This window comes from Sarcophilus harrisii, chromosome 3, assembly GCF_902635505.1.
Source record: "Sarcophilus harrisii chromosome 3, mSarHar1.11, whole genome shotgun sequence".
NCBI classification, from domain to species: domain Eukaryota; kingdom Metazoa; phylum Chordata; class Mammalia; order Dasyuromorphia; family Dasyuridae; genus Sarcophilus; species Sarcophilus harrisii.
Window position 1 is genome coordinate 220956689 of NC_045428.1, and position 16123 is coordinate 220972811.

At 32.7% G+C, this 16123-nt stretch overlaps 1 protein-coding gene across 4 annotated transcripts in view; it reads left to right on the forward strand.

The window, feature by feature from the left end:
• Nucleotides 1-16123, forward strand: part of HERC2 (HECT and RLD domain containing E3 ubiquitin protein ligase 2) — a 221591-nt gene that overhangs the window by 174020 nt on the left and 31448 nt on the right. For 3 of the 4 annotated variants that reach the window (XM_031959088.1, XM_031959089.1, XM_031959090.1), the window contains 8 exons: nt 1407-1514; nt 2671-2802; nt 3290-3448; nt 3539-3657; nt 5422-5547; nt 11781-11936; nt 12311-12426; nt 12559-12757. In XM_031959088.1, the coding sequence (XP_031814948.1) occupies nt 1407-1514; nt 2671-2802; nt 3290-3448; nt 3539-3657; nt 5422-5547; nt 11781-11936; nt 12311-12426; nt 12559-12757 (1115 nt within the window). Of the gene's footprint in view, nt 1-1406; nt 1515-2670; nt 2803-3289; nt 3449-3538; nt 3658-5421; nt 5548-11780; nt 11937-12310; nt 12427-12541; nt 12758-16123 lie in introns of all 4 variants that reach the window. The other variant, XM_031959091.1, reaches the window with a different exon arrangement.

Consider the following 16123-nt stretch of genomic DNA (forward strand, 5'->3'; position numbering starts at 1 on the left):
GAAAACAAGGCTAACTTTTCCTAGAAACTGAAGAATAACCCCTTGCAGTTTTTAGATATAATTCAATTATCTGTTTTAATTTTTCATTACTAATTTAGATTTACATATATTAACGTGAAACCATCCTCAAGATTATTCTAATCTATAGAATTTATTGATGGTTTTATAATAGTGCTCAGATGTTGTAAATTATTTTTCTGAGCCTATTTTACAAAATATAAGGTGCTGCCAAACTTTAACTGCTTAGATAAATGCTGGATTATGCATTAATTATGCTTTCTCCTCTTCTCTGTTTTATGTTCTATAATTTAAATGTCTCATTAACACAGAAGGCTAGCCGAATTTGCTCTTAAGGTACTTACTTTATTCAAAGAAGGAAGCTTATTTATTTGCTTTCTGTTCCAGAAAGTTTAATGCCACAAAATAAATTGGTAACATTTGGTCAAAGAGATTTGTTTCTTTCTCAGAGGGAATTCAGCACAATTACTACAGTAGCCTTTTACTTTCCAAGTTTTATTTGAAATTTGAGGCCACTTCTGTCAGTGATGCCCTAAGTAGCAAAGAAATAATGCCATCTGGTGGTAGAATGATATTAAATGCTTTGTTGTACTTACTTTTTTTTTTTGTGGGTCAGATGAGTTCTCTTGGTTATTTTATATCACTTTTGTTTATTAAGCTCTTGTGTAGGCTCAGTTATAAAAAATGTTATCAAAAACTTGATTGTTTATATTGGGTTTGAGGTATAGAATTAGTATATTTTATCTAATTTTCCACTAATTATTATATAAACTTGTTCATTCTAAGGAGGAAAAAGGTTTACACTTTAAAATTTTGCACACAGTATTTGTTAAACACAAATTATTTAACATTTTTTTGATGGGGTGTGTTATATAATGATAAAATTTTATGAAAATGAAGCCAGGAAGAAATAGGATGAACCAACTTCCTAAATTGTCATTTTCTATAGCTCTCATTTATTGCATTTTGAGATACTGATATCATTTCCTGACTAATTAGTCTTCCTTTCTGTTTGATTTTACTATTTCTCCTAGTATACTTTTGAAGCTTATTAAGGGCAGAAATCATCATAATTTTTCAACTTTGTAATATCCTTTAAAGGCTTTCTATATTTTGGGGGCATGGTTGTCCACATTTATAAATTTAGCAATGTGTAAGGAGTGTCCACATTTATAAATTTAGCAATGTAGGGAATTTCTGCTGTAGAAACTTCTTCCACATTAAAGCAGGAAAGAGGCTCCTAATTGTTTTGTTATGATATAGTTACGATCATATTATAGATGCATGAAGCTTCTGGATTTGTTTGCTTTAAAATTTTTTTTCATTATATATAATAGGAGTAAGTAGTAATATATGAAATTTATAGTTCTGTGTCTTTTGTTCTTTAGGTGCTGAAGGACTCAGAGTAGAGTTTGATCGACAATGTTCTACAGAACGGCGTCATGACCCTCTCACAATCATGGATGGTGTCAATAGGATAGTTTCAGTTCGATCAGGTGATGACTAAAATATTAAACTAAATTATAGTAGCTTTTATTTTATAAAATAGTATTATCACTCAATTCAAAAGTATTATTGGAAAATACCTAAGTTGAATAATTAAGCTATTTTCTAGCTTTTAAAAATATTTTAAATTAGATAACTGTTTCATGCATCAAATACTCATTGAAATTGAAGTAGGTTTTTAAATAACTTAATATTATTATTGATAAATGAAGACAACCATATAATTGTTATTATAAATAATGTTTTCAGTGAACTTAATATCCTTCAGACAGCCATGTAAAATACTCAACAAATAAAGGGGATGAAGGGAAAATTTAACCAGTTTTGTTGAATGAGGACATTTTTTTAGAGAACTTTTGTTTTTAGCTCAAATATTAATAAAACAATAATATTTAAATCCCACAAAAATTTTAGAATGTCTAAAATATTCCAAAAGTAAGATATCTTTCTTCTTATAATAGATGTATTAATGAAGAAAGCAAGTTGTTGATTAGGAAATCAGATTTAATTTTATTTCAGATTTTTTTCCCGTTTTTTCACCAAATTTGTTTTTTTAAGAATTAAGTATCTCTCCCACTGCCTTTCAGGATTGAAAAATGGATAAAAAGAAGGAAAAAGAAAACCTTCATTAAAACATATGCATAATCCAGCAAAACAGATTTATATATTGTCCATGTTTAAAAATGTCATTTAGCATTTTAAATTAGCATGTTTCATCTTTAGTCCTCTGCACTAATGTTTTGTCATTGTATCAAAAGAGTTTTTAACTTTTTCAAATAAATAGATCCCTTATAAATTTTTTTAAAGTTTAATTAGTGAAGAAATTTAAAATAGTGCTTATGATAATTTAAAAAAGTGATTCTCCAAGGTATAATACTTATGTTTGATTTTCACTTGTAGCTGTAGAGTTTTTGGTTTCTTTGTCTAGTTTTTCTTTGAATTCTGCATTGAATGTAGACTTCCAAAGTTACTAATTCATATTGGAAGCATGGTCCTTGCTATATGGACCACATGCACATTCTTAATCTCTGTTTCTTTTTGTTTCTCTGTCTTTCTGTCTCTCTGTCTCTTATACTCTTTTAAAGTTATGCACTCAAGATGATTATATTAATATAAAATCCTTTGATTATTTCCTTGTTTAAACAGGTCGAGAATGGTCTGATTGGTCCAGTGAACTTCGAATTCCTGGAGATGAATTAAAGTGGAAGTTCATCAGTGATGGATCAGTGAATGGATGGGGTTGGCGATTCACTGTCTATCCTATTATGCCAGCTGCAGGTAAAACAGAATATATTATTATCTTAGAAATGGTAGCCTAATTTGAAATATATGGGATGTCAGTATTTTAAATAGTTAAAAGTGAATATTTTTTCTTCATGATGTAAACTAAAGGAAATTTAACCAAGTTAATGTTAATTAATCATGTATTGTATAATACAAAGTATTCTAAAGTTCTAGTGTAGTGTTAAGCTTTAAAAAAATGGCTTTGAATTTTAGCCTTTATAATTTTAAGAATAATCTGTACTTAATTTTTTTTAAGTTTTATGATATGATAAAGATTATGGCCAATTTAAGATTAAAATTTTAATATAGGCAATGCAACTTAATTGATTTTTCTAATTTTGTAGCAGTATGAATTTAACTTTTGGTTTTCATCTTTAAATGTCTAATAAAAGCTGTGTGAAACAAATTGTTATTGGAATTTTAAGTTGCTTTATTGTAACTTCTTCAAGCATTAATCAGTTTGTAATTATTAATCTTATAGGCCCTAAAGATCTTCTTTCAGATCGGTGTATTCTTTCCTGTCCCTCAATGGACTTGGTTACATGCTTGTTGGACTTTAGATTAAATTTAGCTTCCAATAGAAGTATTGTTCCTCGTTTGGCAGCATCACTTGCAGCATGTGCTCAATTGAGTGCTCTAGGTATGTGTAAAATTTGTATTAATAAGCATTTTCTTAGTTGAGGATAATGATTTTTTAAGCCTCAGATATTGACTCTTTTGTTGATTTCAGCTGCTGGTCACAGAATGTGGGCCCTTCAAAGACTGAGGAAACTGCTTACAACTGAATTTGGACAATCAATCAATATAAATAGGATACTTGGAGATAATGATGGAGAAACAAGAACCATGGTAGGAAGATTTAAATTTTATCTTTCTGGATTAATCATTAAATGATTTGTGTTAGAAAAAGAAGTGAGAAAATCAATAATGAGAATAGTAAAGATTTGAAACTTGCAGATATCGTCAATACCACTCCATAAACCAACTTCAGGCCAAAATGTGTCAAAGATTTATGTATCCATTTTTCTTCTCTATTATATAAAGAATTTTTTTTCAACCAGACTTATGATTTCATATGCATAGTATTCTCACTGAGGAACTTTCCTCTACAGGTATAGGATAGTCATTCAGTCACTAAGAATTTAATAATTAAATTCTCACTATTGCAACTACTATGCAGTATGCTAGGAAACCAGGAAGAAGCAATAGCGGTTCTTGCTTTCAAGAAGCTGATATTGTAGCTAGGCAGATAACAGGTACCTAAGGTAGAAGATAGAAGATAAATACAGGACATATGGAAGAAGGAGCCTTATAAAGGAAAAGCACTAGCTAGTGGAGGTCACAAGAACGAACTTGCTGGAGTTTTAAAGGGAACTAGGAATTCAACAAGGCATTGGTTACATGGGGGATAGCAAAGGTGTGATGGCTCATTGTCTGTGACCTGCAAATAGGCCCTGTGTAGCTTTATTGTTGAATATGGGAAAGTGAAATATATGTTAGAAGATTAGAAGGATCAGAAACTTTTAAGATGGATGAATTTATATTTGACCCTAAGTTACTAAGTTGTCATTGGAATTTACTCAGTAGTAGGGTGCTGACATGGCCATACTTTAGGAAAAGCACCTGGACAGCTATATAGAGGACAAATTGTAGTACAGAGATTTGAGGTAGGGAGTTCAATGAGGACATTTTTGAAATAGTTCAAATGAGACTTGTTGAAGATGTGTTAGATTGGTAGCTGTATGAATAGAAGTAGAGGTATATAAAAGATTTTATATGGAGAAAATTATAGATGATTAGATATGAGTTAAGTGAGAGAAGATCTGTTGAGGATGAAACAGGTTGCATCTGCTTTGAAATTTTTGATTTTAACAGTTATCTGGGACATAGAAAAATTAAGTGACTTTCTTATGCTAAAAGATCACTATTTTGTATTCTCACAATTCATAACAACTAAATTTTTACTTATAATGAAATAGTCATAAGTCTTCAATAAGATGATTTATCTCATTGTCCATGTGATTTTTCTAGTTTTACAATGACTTGATAGAGACTAGATTGTAGTTGTCCAAGTAGAGTCATACTGTATGCACATTCTTTTATTATGAAGTTCTATTTTTTTTTCACTAAACATTTTAGCAATTCAGTACTTATTGGTTTGGTCCATGTTAGACAAAATCAGTTACGGATAGCAATAAAATCTCTTATCATTTAAAAAATCAGAAGAGATTTCTAAGTCCAAGAAGGACTCCAGATTGCTTCTAATCTACTTTTTTTTTCTATAATAAGGATTCCAAACAGAAAGTTGTAAATCCTTTTATCTAAGAATCTCCAAGCTGTTTCTATTTCCTTATCTGACTTTGTTTCACTGTCCTTTTGACATTTTTTATCTCCCCTGTTCCCATTTGACAATGCTAGCAAGAATTTAATTATTGTTAAAGTGTAGGAAGAATGAGTGAAAAAGCATTTATTAAGTGCTTTCTAAGTGCCAAGCACTATGCTATTTATATTACATCTTGATATATTGATATTTATACATCAACTCTTTCAGCAATTTGAGTTCCACTAAGTCTTAATTATTATTTTAACTTTTCTTTTTTTTTTCCTCACCAGAGTTTTACCGGTAGTGCTTTAGCAGCTTTGGTAAAAGGTCTTCCAGAAGCTTTGCAAAGACAGTTTGAATATGAAGATCCGATTGTTAGAGGAGGCAAACAACTGCTCCATAGCCCTTTCTTTAAGGTAGTGTTTTTTAAATAAGTGACAAAAAATGGATGGGATAGACATAAAAAAATAAGCCAAATGAAATTTAGTGTGCAGCATTTGACATCTCTTCCATGGTGATAAAATTAGATATTTATATTAGAGGTAAAAATTATTCCCCCTCTCCTATCTGCCATTCCTTTTGCTTGTCCAGAAAAAGACAAAAGGATTATGGTGATAGTGAATTGCTTTAAATTTCTAAATCCTTAATTATGGATAACTATTTTTTGTTGACTTTTTAATGTGATAGAATTCTTTCAGTAGTGCTATGACCAAATGGCTATAAAACTATGTATAATCTTTAAATGTTTTACTTGAATGTACATGTATAACCTTTATCATTGTCTCAGAGAAGGGCAAGGGAGGAGAGAAAGAGATGGAATTTAGAACTCAAAACTATAAAATATGTTAAAAATTGTTTGAACATGTAAATGGGGGGAAAAGTAAAACATAAAAATTTTTTAATAATAGCTTTTTATTTTGAAAATACATGCACAGATAGTTTTCAACATTCACCCTTGCAAAACCTTGTGTTCCAAATTTTTCTCTCTCCCTCCTCCCCACCAAATAATCCAATATAGATTAAACATATGCATTTCTTCTGAATGTATTTCCATATTTATTATGTTGTATAAGAAAAATCAGATCAAAAAGGGGAAAAAAAGTAAAAGAAAAAAAAGCAAGCAAACAACAGCACCAACCCCCAAAAAGTTGAAAATACTATGTTGTGATCCACATTCAGTCACCCTGGTCTCTCTGGATGCAGATGGTTTTTTCCATCACAAGTCTATATGAATTATCCTCATTGTTGAAAAAAGTAGAGTTAAGAGTTGCTCTTCACATAATCTTGTTTCTGTGTACAGTGTTCTCTTGATTCTATTCACTTCACTTAGAGTAAGTCTCCCCAGGTTCTTCTGAAATCATCCTGAAATAAGAAATAATAAATTTCTTATAGAACAATAGTATTACATAACATTCACATACCATAACTTATTCATCATTTCCCCAACTGATGGGCATCCACTCAATTTCCAGTTCTTTGCCACATAAAAAGGGCTGCCACAAAACAAAACATTACTTTTTCAAATGAATTCAATAAGTAAATAAGATAGAAAAGGATATTCTAGTAGGCCTAAAGGGAAAAAAAACAAAGCATGAAGATACAATGTACAGGCTGTTTTTTTGGGAGCTAAGTAAAACAGAACAATCCATGTTGACTAGGACATAGAATATGTGAAAGAAGTAATATGAAATAAATTTGTAAGGTGGTATGAGAGCCAGAATGGCTAAGAATCTTGAAGACCTGTGTGACCCCACTAAATCACCTAAGTGCTTACTTTTCTAGGGCTCTTTGTAAGATGATAAGGTGCAGAACAGTATAATTACAATGGTGGAGGAAGCTTCTCTACCAAGATTTCCTTGTACAATAAAATCAGTAAAATCATGGGATACAGGGCTGTAGAAGGTCTTGAATGCTAGACATAGTCAACTAGCTAAAATTTTTTAAGTTGTTACTATGTGCAACTGATGTTAAGCACTGAAGATAACAAATTACAAGAAACAGTTTCTTGGCCTTGAATCTAATGAGAAAGAGAATATGTAAGCAGCTATAAACAAACATGCTAGATCAGATAAAATGAAAGTGATCACAGAAGCAAGTAAAGGATTAAAGGAGATTTAAGATATTAAAGGATATCTGGCAAAGGATTCTTACAGAAGCTGAGACTTTAGCTGAACCTTGGTGGAAGCCAGGGAAGCCAAGATGAATCCAATGGGAACTGCTGAAATTACCCAATGAAATAATATAGAGGGAGAAAAGAAGCAGTTCTGAGGCAAATGACATGGATGACAGTTTAGCAAAGAAGACAGAGAAGGGCAGTCAAACAATTGGGAGAAAAGTAATTTGGGGGACAGAAGGGAATAATTATTTATATAGTGCCTACTGTGTGCTAGGTACTGTTTAAGTGTTTTATAAATATTATCTCATTTGATCTTCATGCCAGCCTTACAGAGAGGTATAATTATTATCCCCATTTTGTAGTTGAGAAAACTGAGGCAAATACTTGTCCTAGACATGCAGGTGTTGAGTGTCTGTGCCTGAGTTTCAATTTAGATCTAGCTTATTTGAGTATTTCTTACCTTCATGCCCAGCACTCTATACATTGTATCATCTAACTATTGTTGTGATTTTTTTTTCCTTTTGTTGCAAGACACCCTGGTTGTTTTGAAAATAATATGTGGTGTCTTAGAGTTTCTGTAACCTTGGACAAACATCACATCTTTTCCTTGATGAAAAAGGTAGAGCTGTTGATAGTTTTTGAGAAGAGAAATGGTGTAATTTGCATAAGGATATTAGGGGATATTAGGACAGAGAGACGAGAAGAGTGGAACCATCACAATCCTCATAAAACAAATGCAAATGAAGACCTGTAATTGAGCTATGACAACTGTTCTACAGAATAGAGAAGGGATACCTTGTTTTCCCAGTTCTTTAATCTGCATAATTAATCTTTATACCGTTTTGCTTTAACCACATATGGAATTTTCATATCCTTAATCTTGCCATTACCCACCAATATTCTACTTAATATTCATGAATTTTGAAATTATCTTGACCTTATCTTTTATCATTTAATCTTTGCTGTGTCACCCAATTCTATCTTCAGTCCTTTTTCTCTTTAGTTCTTTCTCAAAATGTCATCTTTGCACTTGCTACATTTTCTTTTCTTTTTCAGTTTCAAGCCCTTGGTGAATCATTTCATTTCTCCATTATCCTCTATACTCTATCCTTTTTCCTTATGCTCAGATCATGAACCCATTTTGACCTTAGGTGTGGGTCAACGTCTAGTTTCTGCCATACTAATTTCCAATTTTCCCTGCAATTTTTGTCAAATAGAGAGTTATTATCCAAGAAACTGGGGCCTTTGGGTTTATCAAACACTCGATTGCTATAGTCATTGACTATTGTGTCTTGTGAATCTAACCTATTTCACTAATCAACTACTCTGTTTCTTAAGACAATAGCAAATGGTTTTGATGCCATTGCTTTATAATATAGTTTTAGATCTGATACAACTAGGCCATCTTCATTTGCATTTTTTCCATTAATTCCCTTGAAATTATGCCTCATATTTTAAAAAAAAATTTTTTTAATTGACTTGGCCCAATCACCTCCACCAGCTATTGCACATTTCCGCCTGTTCTCAGCTAAATTCCTTGGAAAAGTCATCTGTACTTGCCTTTTCCTTTCATTATTTTCTAAACCCTCTGTAATTTGGCTTGTTACCTTACCATTGAACTGAAACTGCTCATTCCATATTAGATTATGATTTTCTTAGTGACAAATCTCAAAACCTTTTCCCAGTCCTCATTCTTCTTGACCCCTTGGCAGCATTTGACAGTTATCTTCTTTTCCTGGATCTTCTTTCTTCTTCTTTAGGTTTTTGTGACAGTGCTCTCTTCTTGTTCTTCTCTTATCTATCTGATTACTACTGCTCACTCTTCATTACTAGGTCTTCATTCATGTTTAGTCCACTAACCAAGTGAGATCTCCAAAGTTCTGTCCTGATCTGTTCTGCTCTGTACTAACTACCAAGAGAACATTTTGATTAGATATGTTGTAAGCATCTCAATATGAGCATACTCAATATGACCAAAACAGAACTAATTCTCTTAAATGCAAATTAAGACAACTCTAAGATACCACTACACACCTGTCAGATTGGCTAAGATGACAGGAAAAAATAATGATGATTGTTGGAGGGGATGTGGGAAAACTGGGACATTGATTCATTGTTGGTGGAGTTGTGAACGAATCCAACCATTTTGGAGAGTAGTTTGGAACTATGCTCAAAAAGTTATCAAACTGTGCATACCCTTTGATCCAGCAGTGTTACTACTGGGATTATATCCCAAAGAGATTATAAAGAAGGGAAAGGGACCTGTATGTGCACGAATGTTTGTGGCAGCCCTTTTTGTAGTGGCTAGAAACTGGAAACTGAATGGATGTCCATCAAGTTGGAGAATGGCTGAATAAATTGTGGTATATGAAAATTATGGAATATTACTGTTCTGTAAGAAATGACCAACAGGATGATTTCAGAAAGGCCTGGAGAGACTTACACGAACTGATGCTGAGTGAAATGAGCAGGACCAGGAGATCATTATATACTTCAACAACAATACTATATGATGACCAGTTCTGATGGACCAGGCCATCCTCAGCAACGAGATCAACCAAATCATTTCTAATGGAGCAGTAATGAACTGAACTAGCTATGCCCAGAAAAAGAACTCTGGGAGATGACTAAAAACCATTACATTGAATTCCCAATCCCTATATTTATGCACACCTGCATTTTTGATTTCCTTCACAAGCTAATTGTACAATATTTCAGAGTCTGATTCTTTTTGTACAGCAAAATAACGTTTTGGTCATGTATACTTATTGTGTATCTAATTTATATTTTAATATATTTAACATCTACTGGTCATCCTGCCATCTAGGGGAGGGGGTGGGGGGGTAAGAGGTGAAAAATTGGAACAAGAGGTTTGGCAATTGTTAATGCTGTAAAGTTACCCATGTATATATCCTGTAAATAAAAGGCTTAAATTTAAAAAAAAAAAAAAAAAAAAAAAAAAAAAAGAACTAATTCTCTTTTCCCACAAACTATCTTCTCTTTTGAATTTCTGCATAACTGTTTAAGATACCATTATCTTTCCAGATACCCAGGCCTGAAATCTTGATGTCATTTTATACTTTACATACTCATTCACTTCACTTGTGTCATCTTGTAATTTCTATCTTCACAACATTTATTGCATGTGTCCTCTTCTCTCCACTCCATTAGTTATATCTCTAGTTTAGGTCCTCATTACCTCTTACCTAGACTAGTCTTCCTGGTGCAGTATATCTTCCTCAAATGTAGTTTTGACCTTGTCACAACCTTCTGGCCACCTCCGTATCTCCTGTACTCAAACATCAAACTCAAACTAATTGTCTTATACTCTCTTCCCCTCAATGCACTTTTCACTGCAACTAAACTGACCTGATTACAATTCTTCAACTGAGACCTGCCCGTGATTTTTCACTAGTTGTCATCCATTTATAGACTGTTTATCTACTTCATCTCTGTATCTCAGAATTCTTAACTTCTTTTCATGACTCACTTCAAAGTCTTAACTTTTGCAGGAAACTTCCTCTTCCCACCTCTCTCATAGCGCTTTCTCCTCTAAGATGACCTTACATCTACTTGGGATCTTGTATGTGTATTTACTTATATAACTTCCTCTTTAGATTGCATTTTTTCTTTCATTTTATCTTCATCATCAACAGAATATTTGCCACATTATAAATACCTAATAAATGTGTGTTGGTCACTGACAGACTTGCATCTGGTGTCTAGAAGTTACTTAATAAATGTTATTGATTGAATTAGATAATCCTAGACAGAAGATCAGATGTGAGAAGAGAGGTAGAGGAAAGCTGAATCAAGTATTAACAACAACATTTGGTGGTGGTTAGAATTATTTTTCCACAGGTAAAAAATGAAGTTAGAAGGAGAGAGTTCAGGCGGAAAATATGAGAAGATACTGGTGGAGTAAGGCTTATATTTTGAAATAGTGAATTTTAAAAAGATTCAGGACTGAAATTGAGATTTGGATATTTTAGGCTATTGAATGTAAAAGTTGAAGCTATGAGAATGAATGACGTTGCCAAGGATGAGAGTTTGGAAAGAGAAGAGAAAAATATTAGAGAACAGGATGGAGGTTTGGGGGTATATCTATGTTAAGGAGTTTCGAATCAGATCAGGAATCAGGAAGAGGAGCAGTTAGAAAAATAGGAAAAAAACTCCTAAGAAAGTGTGGTGAAGGTGGACAGGTATACATGGGTTTTTAATAAGACTGAAATAGTGCAAATAGATTTTGTGATTTGGCTGTCCGGTTTTGGGAACCAGAGTAACACACAGATTGGAGAAAGACTTGGTGGTAAGAAATCAAGGCATAAGTAGAGATGAGCTTAATGATGAGGGAACCAGAGGAAAGGAAGAGAGAGTAGAACAGTATTGCTGCGAGATAAAGAAAGGGATTAAAGGTGCTCCCATTTAATGTGTTCAGTTTTCTCAGTGACATTATAAAATATAACTTTGATAAGGAAGTTGTTTTCATAATTATTTTCTAAGTCTTTGGTTTTATTTTGTTGATGGTTGCAGGTGCTGGTAGCTCTTGCTTGTGACCTAGAACTGGATACTCTTCCTTGCTGTGCTGAGACACACAAATGGGCTTGGTTTAGAAGATACTGTATGGCCTCTAGAGTTTCAGTAGCCTTGGACAAACGAACACCATTACCTCGCCTTTTCCTTGATGAGGTATTGCAGATTATTCTAAAATAATTTGTAAAATTGATTTTTGAATCCATTAAATTGTATACCTTTTGTCAATGTGAAAAAGTGACTATCAAAATTTAGATGTACTTCTGCCAAGACATAATATATAAATAAATAAAAATACATTGTTGAAAATAAAGACTAAGAATTTTAGGTAGCATTATTTTCTTAATTTTTTTTTTTTTTTAACATTTTAGACTTGATAGAATTGATTTGATTTTAATTGCTAGATAAAAAATCATGCTATTCATATTTTTATCCTGAAGTACAAATTTCATTGTTCTTTTTTTATTATTATTGTTACTCTTATTAAACTGGAGGAGAATATTTGATTTGTAATTTCATAATTTGACCAGGTGGCAAAGAAAATCAGGGAGTTAATGGCCGACAGTGAAAATCTGGATGTTCTGCATGAGAGCCATGACATTTTTAAGAGAGAACAAGATGAACAACTCGTCCAGTGGATGAACAGGTTATTATAATATAAACAAACTAATGGTATATTAATATCTTTACATTTGCTTCTCTAGAGACTTTAACATGGGTGAGAGATATGTTTTATGTGTATGTTTTTTTTTTGCATAAAGTGATGTATCCATTGTAGGAGACCTGATGACTGGACTCTTTCTGCTGGAGGCAGTGGAACAATTTATGGTTGGGGTCACAATCATCGAGGACAGCTTGGCGGTATTGAGGGAGCAAAAGTCAAAGTTCCAACACCTTGTGAAGCTCTTGCAGCTCTGCGGCCCATACAGTTAATTGGAGGGGAACAGACTCTCTTTGCGGTAACTGCTGATGGGAAGGTACAACTTTTTTATTCTTTTAAGCGATGTATTTGGTTCTTTGTAATCAATTATGACTTGTTTATTATTACTTTGTAGCATAGTGTATACAGGTTGTATCTCAAGTTACCTCAGAATTAACTTTGAAATGCTGTTTGAAAGCATATACTTTCTAAAACTTTTAAGTCACAAAAATGATTTTAAATAAGTTTCACATCTTCAGTAAATGAATATTTCATAAGATTATCACCCAATTTGCAACATGCTTCCCAGGAAACAATGACTAAAAATTTCTTTCATGGGATATAAATGCATGTTAGTGAGTTGCATAAACAATGAAGACAGCTTTTATGACTTAAATATTTGATAGTGATCAGTGCTTAGTAAATATTTGTTGCTATAATTGGTTTTATTATTCTTGTTGTAGAAAAGATGGAAACATATGGGCTAGTTGATAATACAGTTGAACTAATTGATTGATCCCAAAAAGTAGTTTTAATGATTAGTGTCAGTTTGTTAAGAAGTTTACAATGTATTGTCTTAAGTACTTAGACATGAATAGTATACAAAAAGGTAGCTTTTTAGGAAGACCTAGTTTCCAGTACTATTTCAGACACATAAATCCTGGGCAAATCATTTTGGCACTTCTTGGCAACTTTCAAAGTTATAGAGAAGATATAAAATTCTACATAGGTGTAAAGGGAACTCATTTTGTATCCTTCTTGCCTGGGACCCCCTTTTAAACCAAGAGTACTTAACTTATAGTCTGTTAACTCAATAAATTTTTTTGCAAATTATATTTCAGTGTAATTGGTTTCATTGTTAAAACTGTGTTTTACTTTTTGCATTTAAAAACTTTATTGTGAGAAGAGGTGCATAGACTTCACCAGACTTTGTGAGAGGTCCATGACACTAAAAAGATTAAGAACTTCTGTACCCTACCAATTCAATCCTAAATCTAGACCAAAAGGGGAAAAAAAAAACAGCAGTGACTTTGATTAGTCATAGATGGCATTTATATCAGATTACAGATTTTGGCAATGGATTGCTTCTGCTTTTATCCCTATTGAATTTCATCTTGGGGATGTATGGTTAAGAAAAGATTTTAAAGTGTTAATGGATTTGGCATGAATCAGCAGTATGGTGTATATGGCATCCAAAAAATTAGTGTGATTTTGAGAGAGCTTTTAAAGATAAGAAGGTGAAGCCTTACTCTACTTTGACCTGGTCACATCACTTTAGAATATTATATTTATTTGCATGGCACAATTTAGGAAACATATTGATAAAAAATAAAATTGTAACCAGGATAGTGAAGTGCTTTGAGCTTTTGTTATGGTATTTGAAGGATGTGGAGATATTCACTCTGAAGGAAAGAAAAAAAACTTAGGACATGATAGCTTTGTTTCAAAAGTGTCATCAAAAGGAAGCCAAAGCAAGAAAATTGAGAGATGATACAAACAGGAAAGTTTAGACTTGATGACAGAAAAAAATTTCCTTATTATTAGAGAGGTCCAAAATGGAATTGTTTGTAAGGAGCTGCTGTGGGTTTCCCCTTATTGGTAGTAGATGACTATTTATTGAGTTTATTATAGTATTTCCTTTTAGTGATGGTTTGGATTAGGTGATCTCTGATTTTGTGGTCCTGAAATTCTGCGAGTTTCTAATTGGTGCAATAAAAGAACTGACCTGGAGTCAGGAAGACCTGAATCAAATTTGGCTTCAGATACTTAAAAAGTTTATGACTTTAGGCAAGCCCCCTTAACCTCTGTTTGCTTTCATTGTTTGTGTTAAAATCTTTAAAGTAGGGGGGGTTAATAATACATCTTACTGCCTAGGTTGTAAAGATAAAATGAGGCATAATTTTAAAGCAAAATGCTATAAAATGTTAGTAGTACCTCCTCTTTTTTCTTTTCCTTCTCCTTCTCTCATTCACCATGGTTTTCATTCTAGTGAGATAAACTTTTTTGATTTTTGTTTTTGAATGTAGATATACCTCACATTCTTCTCTTTTGCTGAGAATCTTTTTTTGTTGGTAATTATTAGTAATTCTAAGCATTTATTAAGCATGTGCTCTGTACCAAGGATTGTCCTTAGCACTGGAGATACAAAGGAGAATAAAAAGAAAGTCCCTTTCTTTGAAGAGCTCACAATTTAATGAAGGAGCTAGTTTGCAAAAAAACATACATGTAACACAAGCTTCATCCAGGAAAAAATAGGAAATAATTTATAGCAAGAAAGCTCAAGAATTGAGGGGGGATTGAAAATGACTTTCTTATACGAAATGGGATTTTTCACTGCTTCCTTCAAGCCAGAGAAACTGCTTCCTTCAAGCCAGAGAAACTAGAGTATGGAGATGGGGAAGAACTTTCTAAACAAGAGGGCCAGTCAGTGAGAATGCCTGGAATCAGGAGATGGAGTTACTTATAAGAGAAACAGAAGGGAAGCCAATGCAACTGGATTATAGTAGTGCATAATATATGGATTGTAAATTGTAAGAAGATTGGGAAAATAGGATGGAATGAAGTCTTATCTTTGAAGATCTCTGAATGCTAAAGTCCAATTTGCTTGATTGCTAAGTCCAGTTTGCCAGATTGTTTTATCTACCTTTTCTGCAACTTTCCCTGTTCCTTTCTACCAGATCAGAAGTTTTAATCTAGAGCCCACAAGTTTTTTTTTTTAATATTTTATTTATAAAGTTTCTTTATAATCATATTAATTTCACTTTATATGCTTAAAAACATTATTCTGAGGCAAGGATTATAGATTTTACCAGATTTAACAAAGGGGTCCATGGCATCCAAAAAATCTGATTAAAAACTAACAGAGGCTCTATTCCCTTGTCTATTCCATTCCCTTTCTTGATATGTTTAATTGGTTCATCTTCTACTATAAGTGTGAGTGTCTTTGAGGCTCCATGTTTTACCTGATTCTATTTATCTGCAATACTCTTTTCTTTGGCATTTTCATCTATTTAAGTTTGTACATTAGACCCTTTTTGTGTTTAAATCCAAAATCTTATGTTTCACCTCAACTGGCATTTTTATTAAATACCTATTATTTAGAGGATATTGTACTAGTTTGTTGGACATACAAGGACAGATGTGAAGTACACCTGGCTCATAAGTTATTATACATTTTATTTAGGTAATGGGGAGCTGAAACATAAATATGATTAACTTTGAGGGGGTGTTAAGGGACAAAGGAGAGATTATGACAAAGAATTCTAGGAATATTTGAGGGAGAAAATAACATTTAGTTTGATCAGAACAGAATTGGAAGGGATCTGATAATGGAAAAGCTGGGCCTTGAAGGATGAAGGATCCAACTTCATTACTTAATCTGAACTCTGTTCGGTTGCATCTTGTGTGATTTAGTATTTTTCCC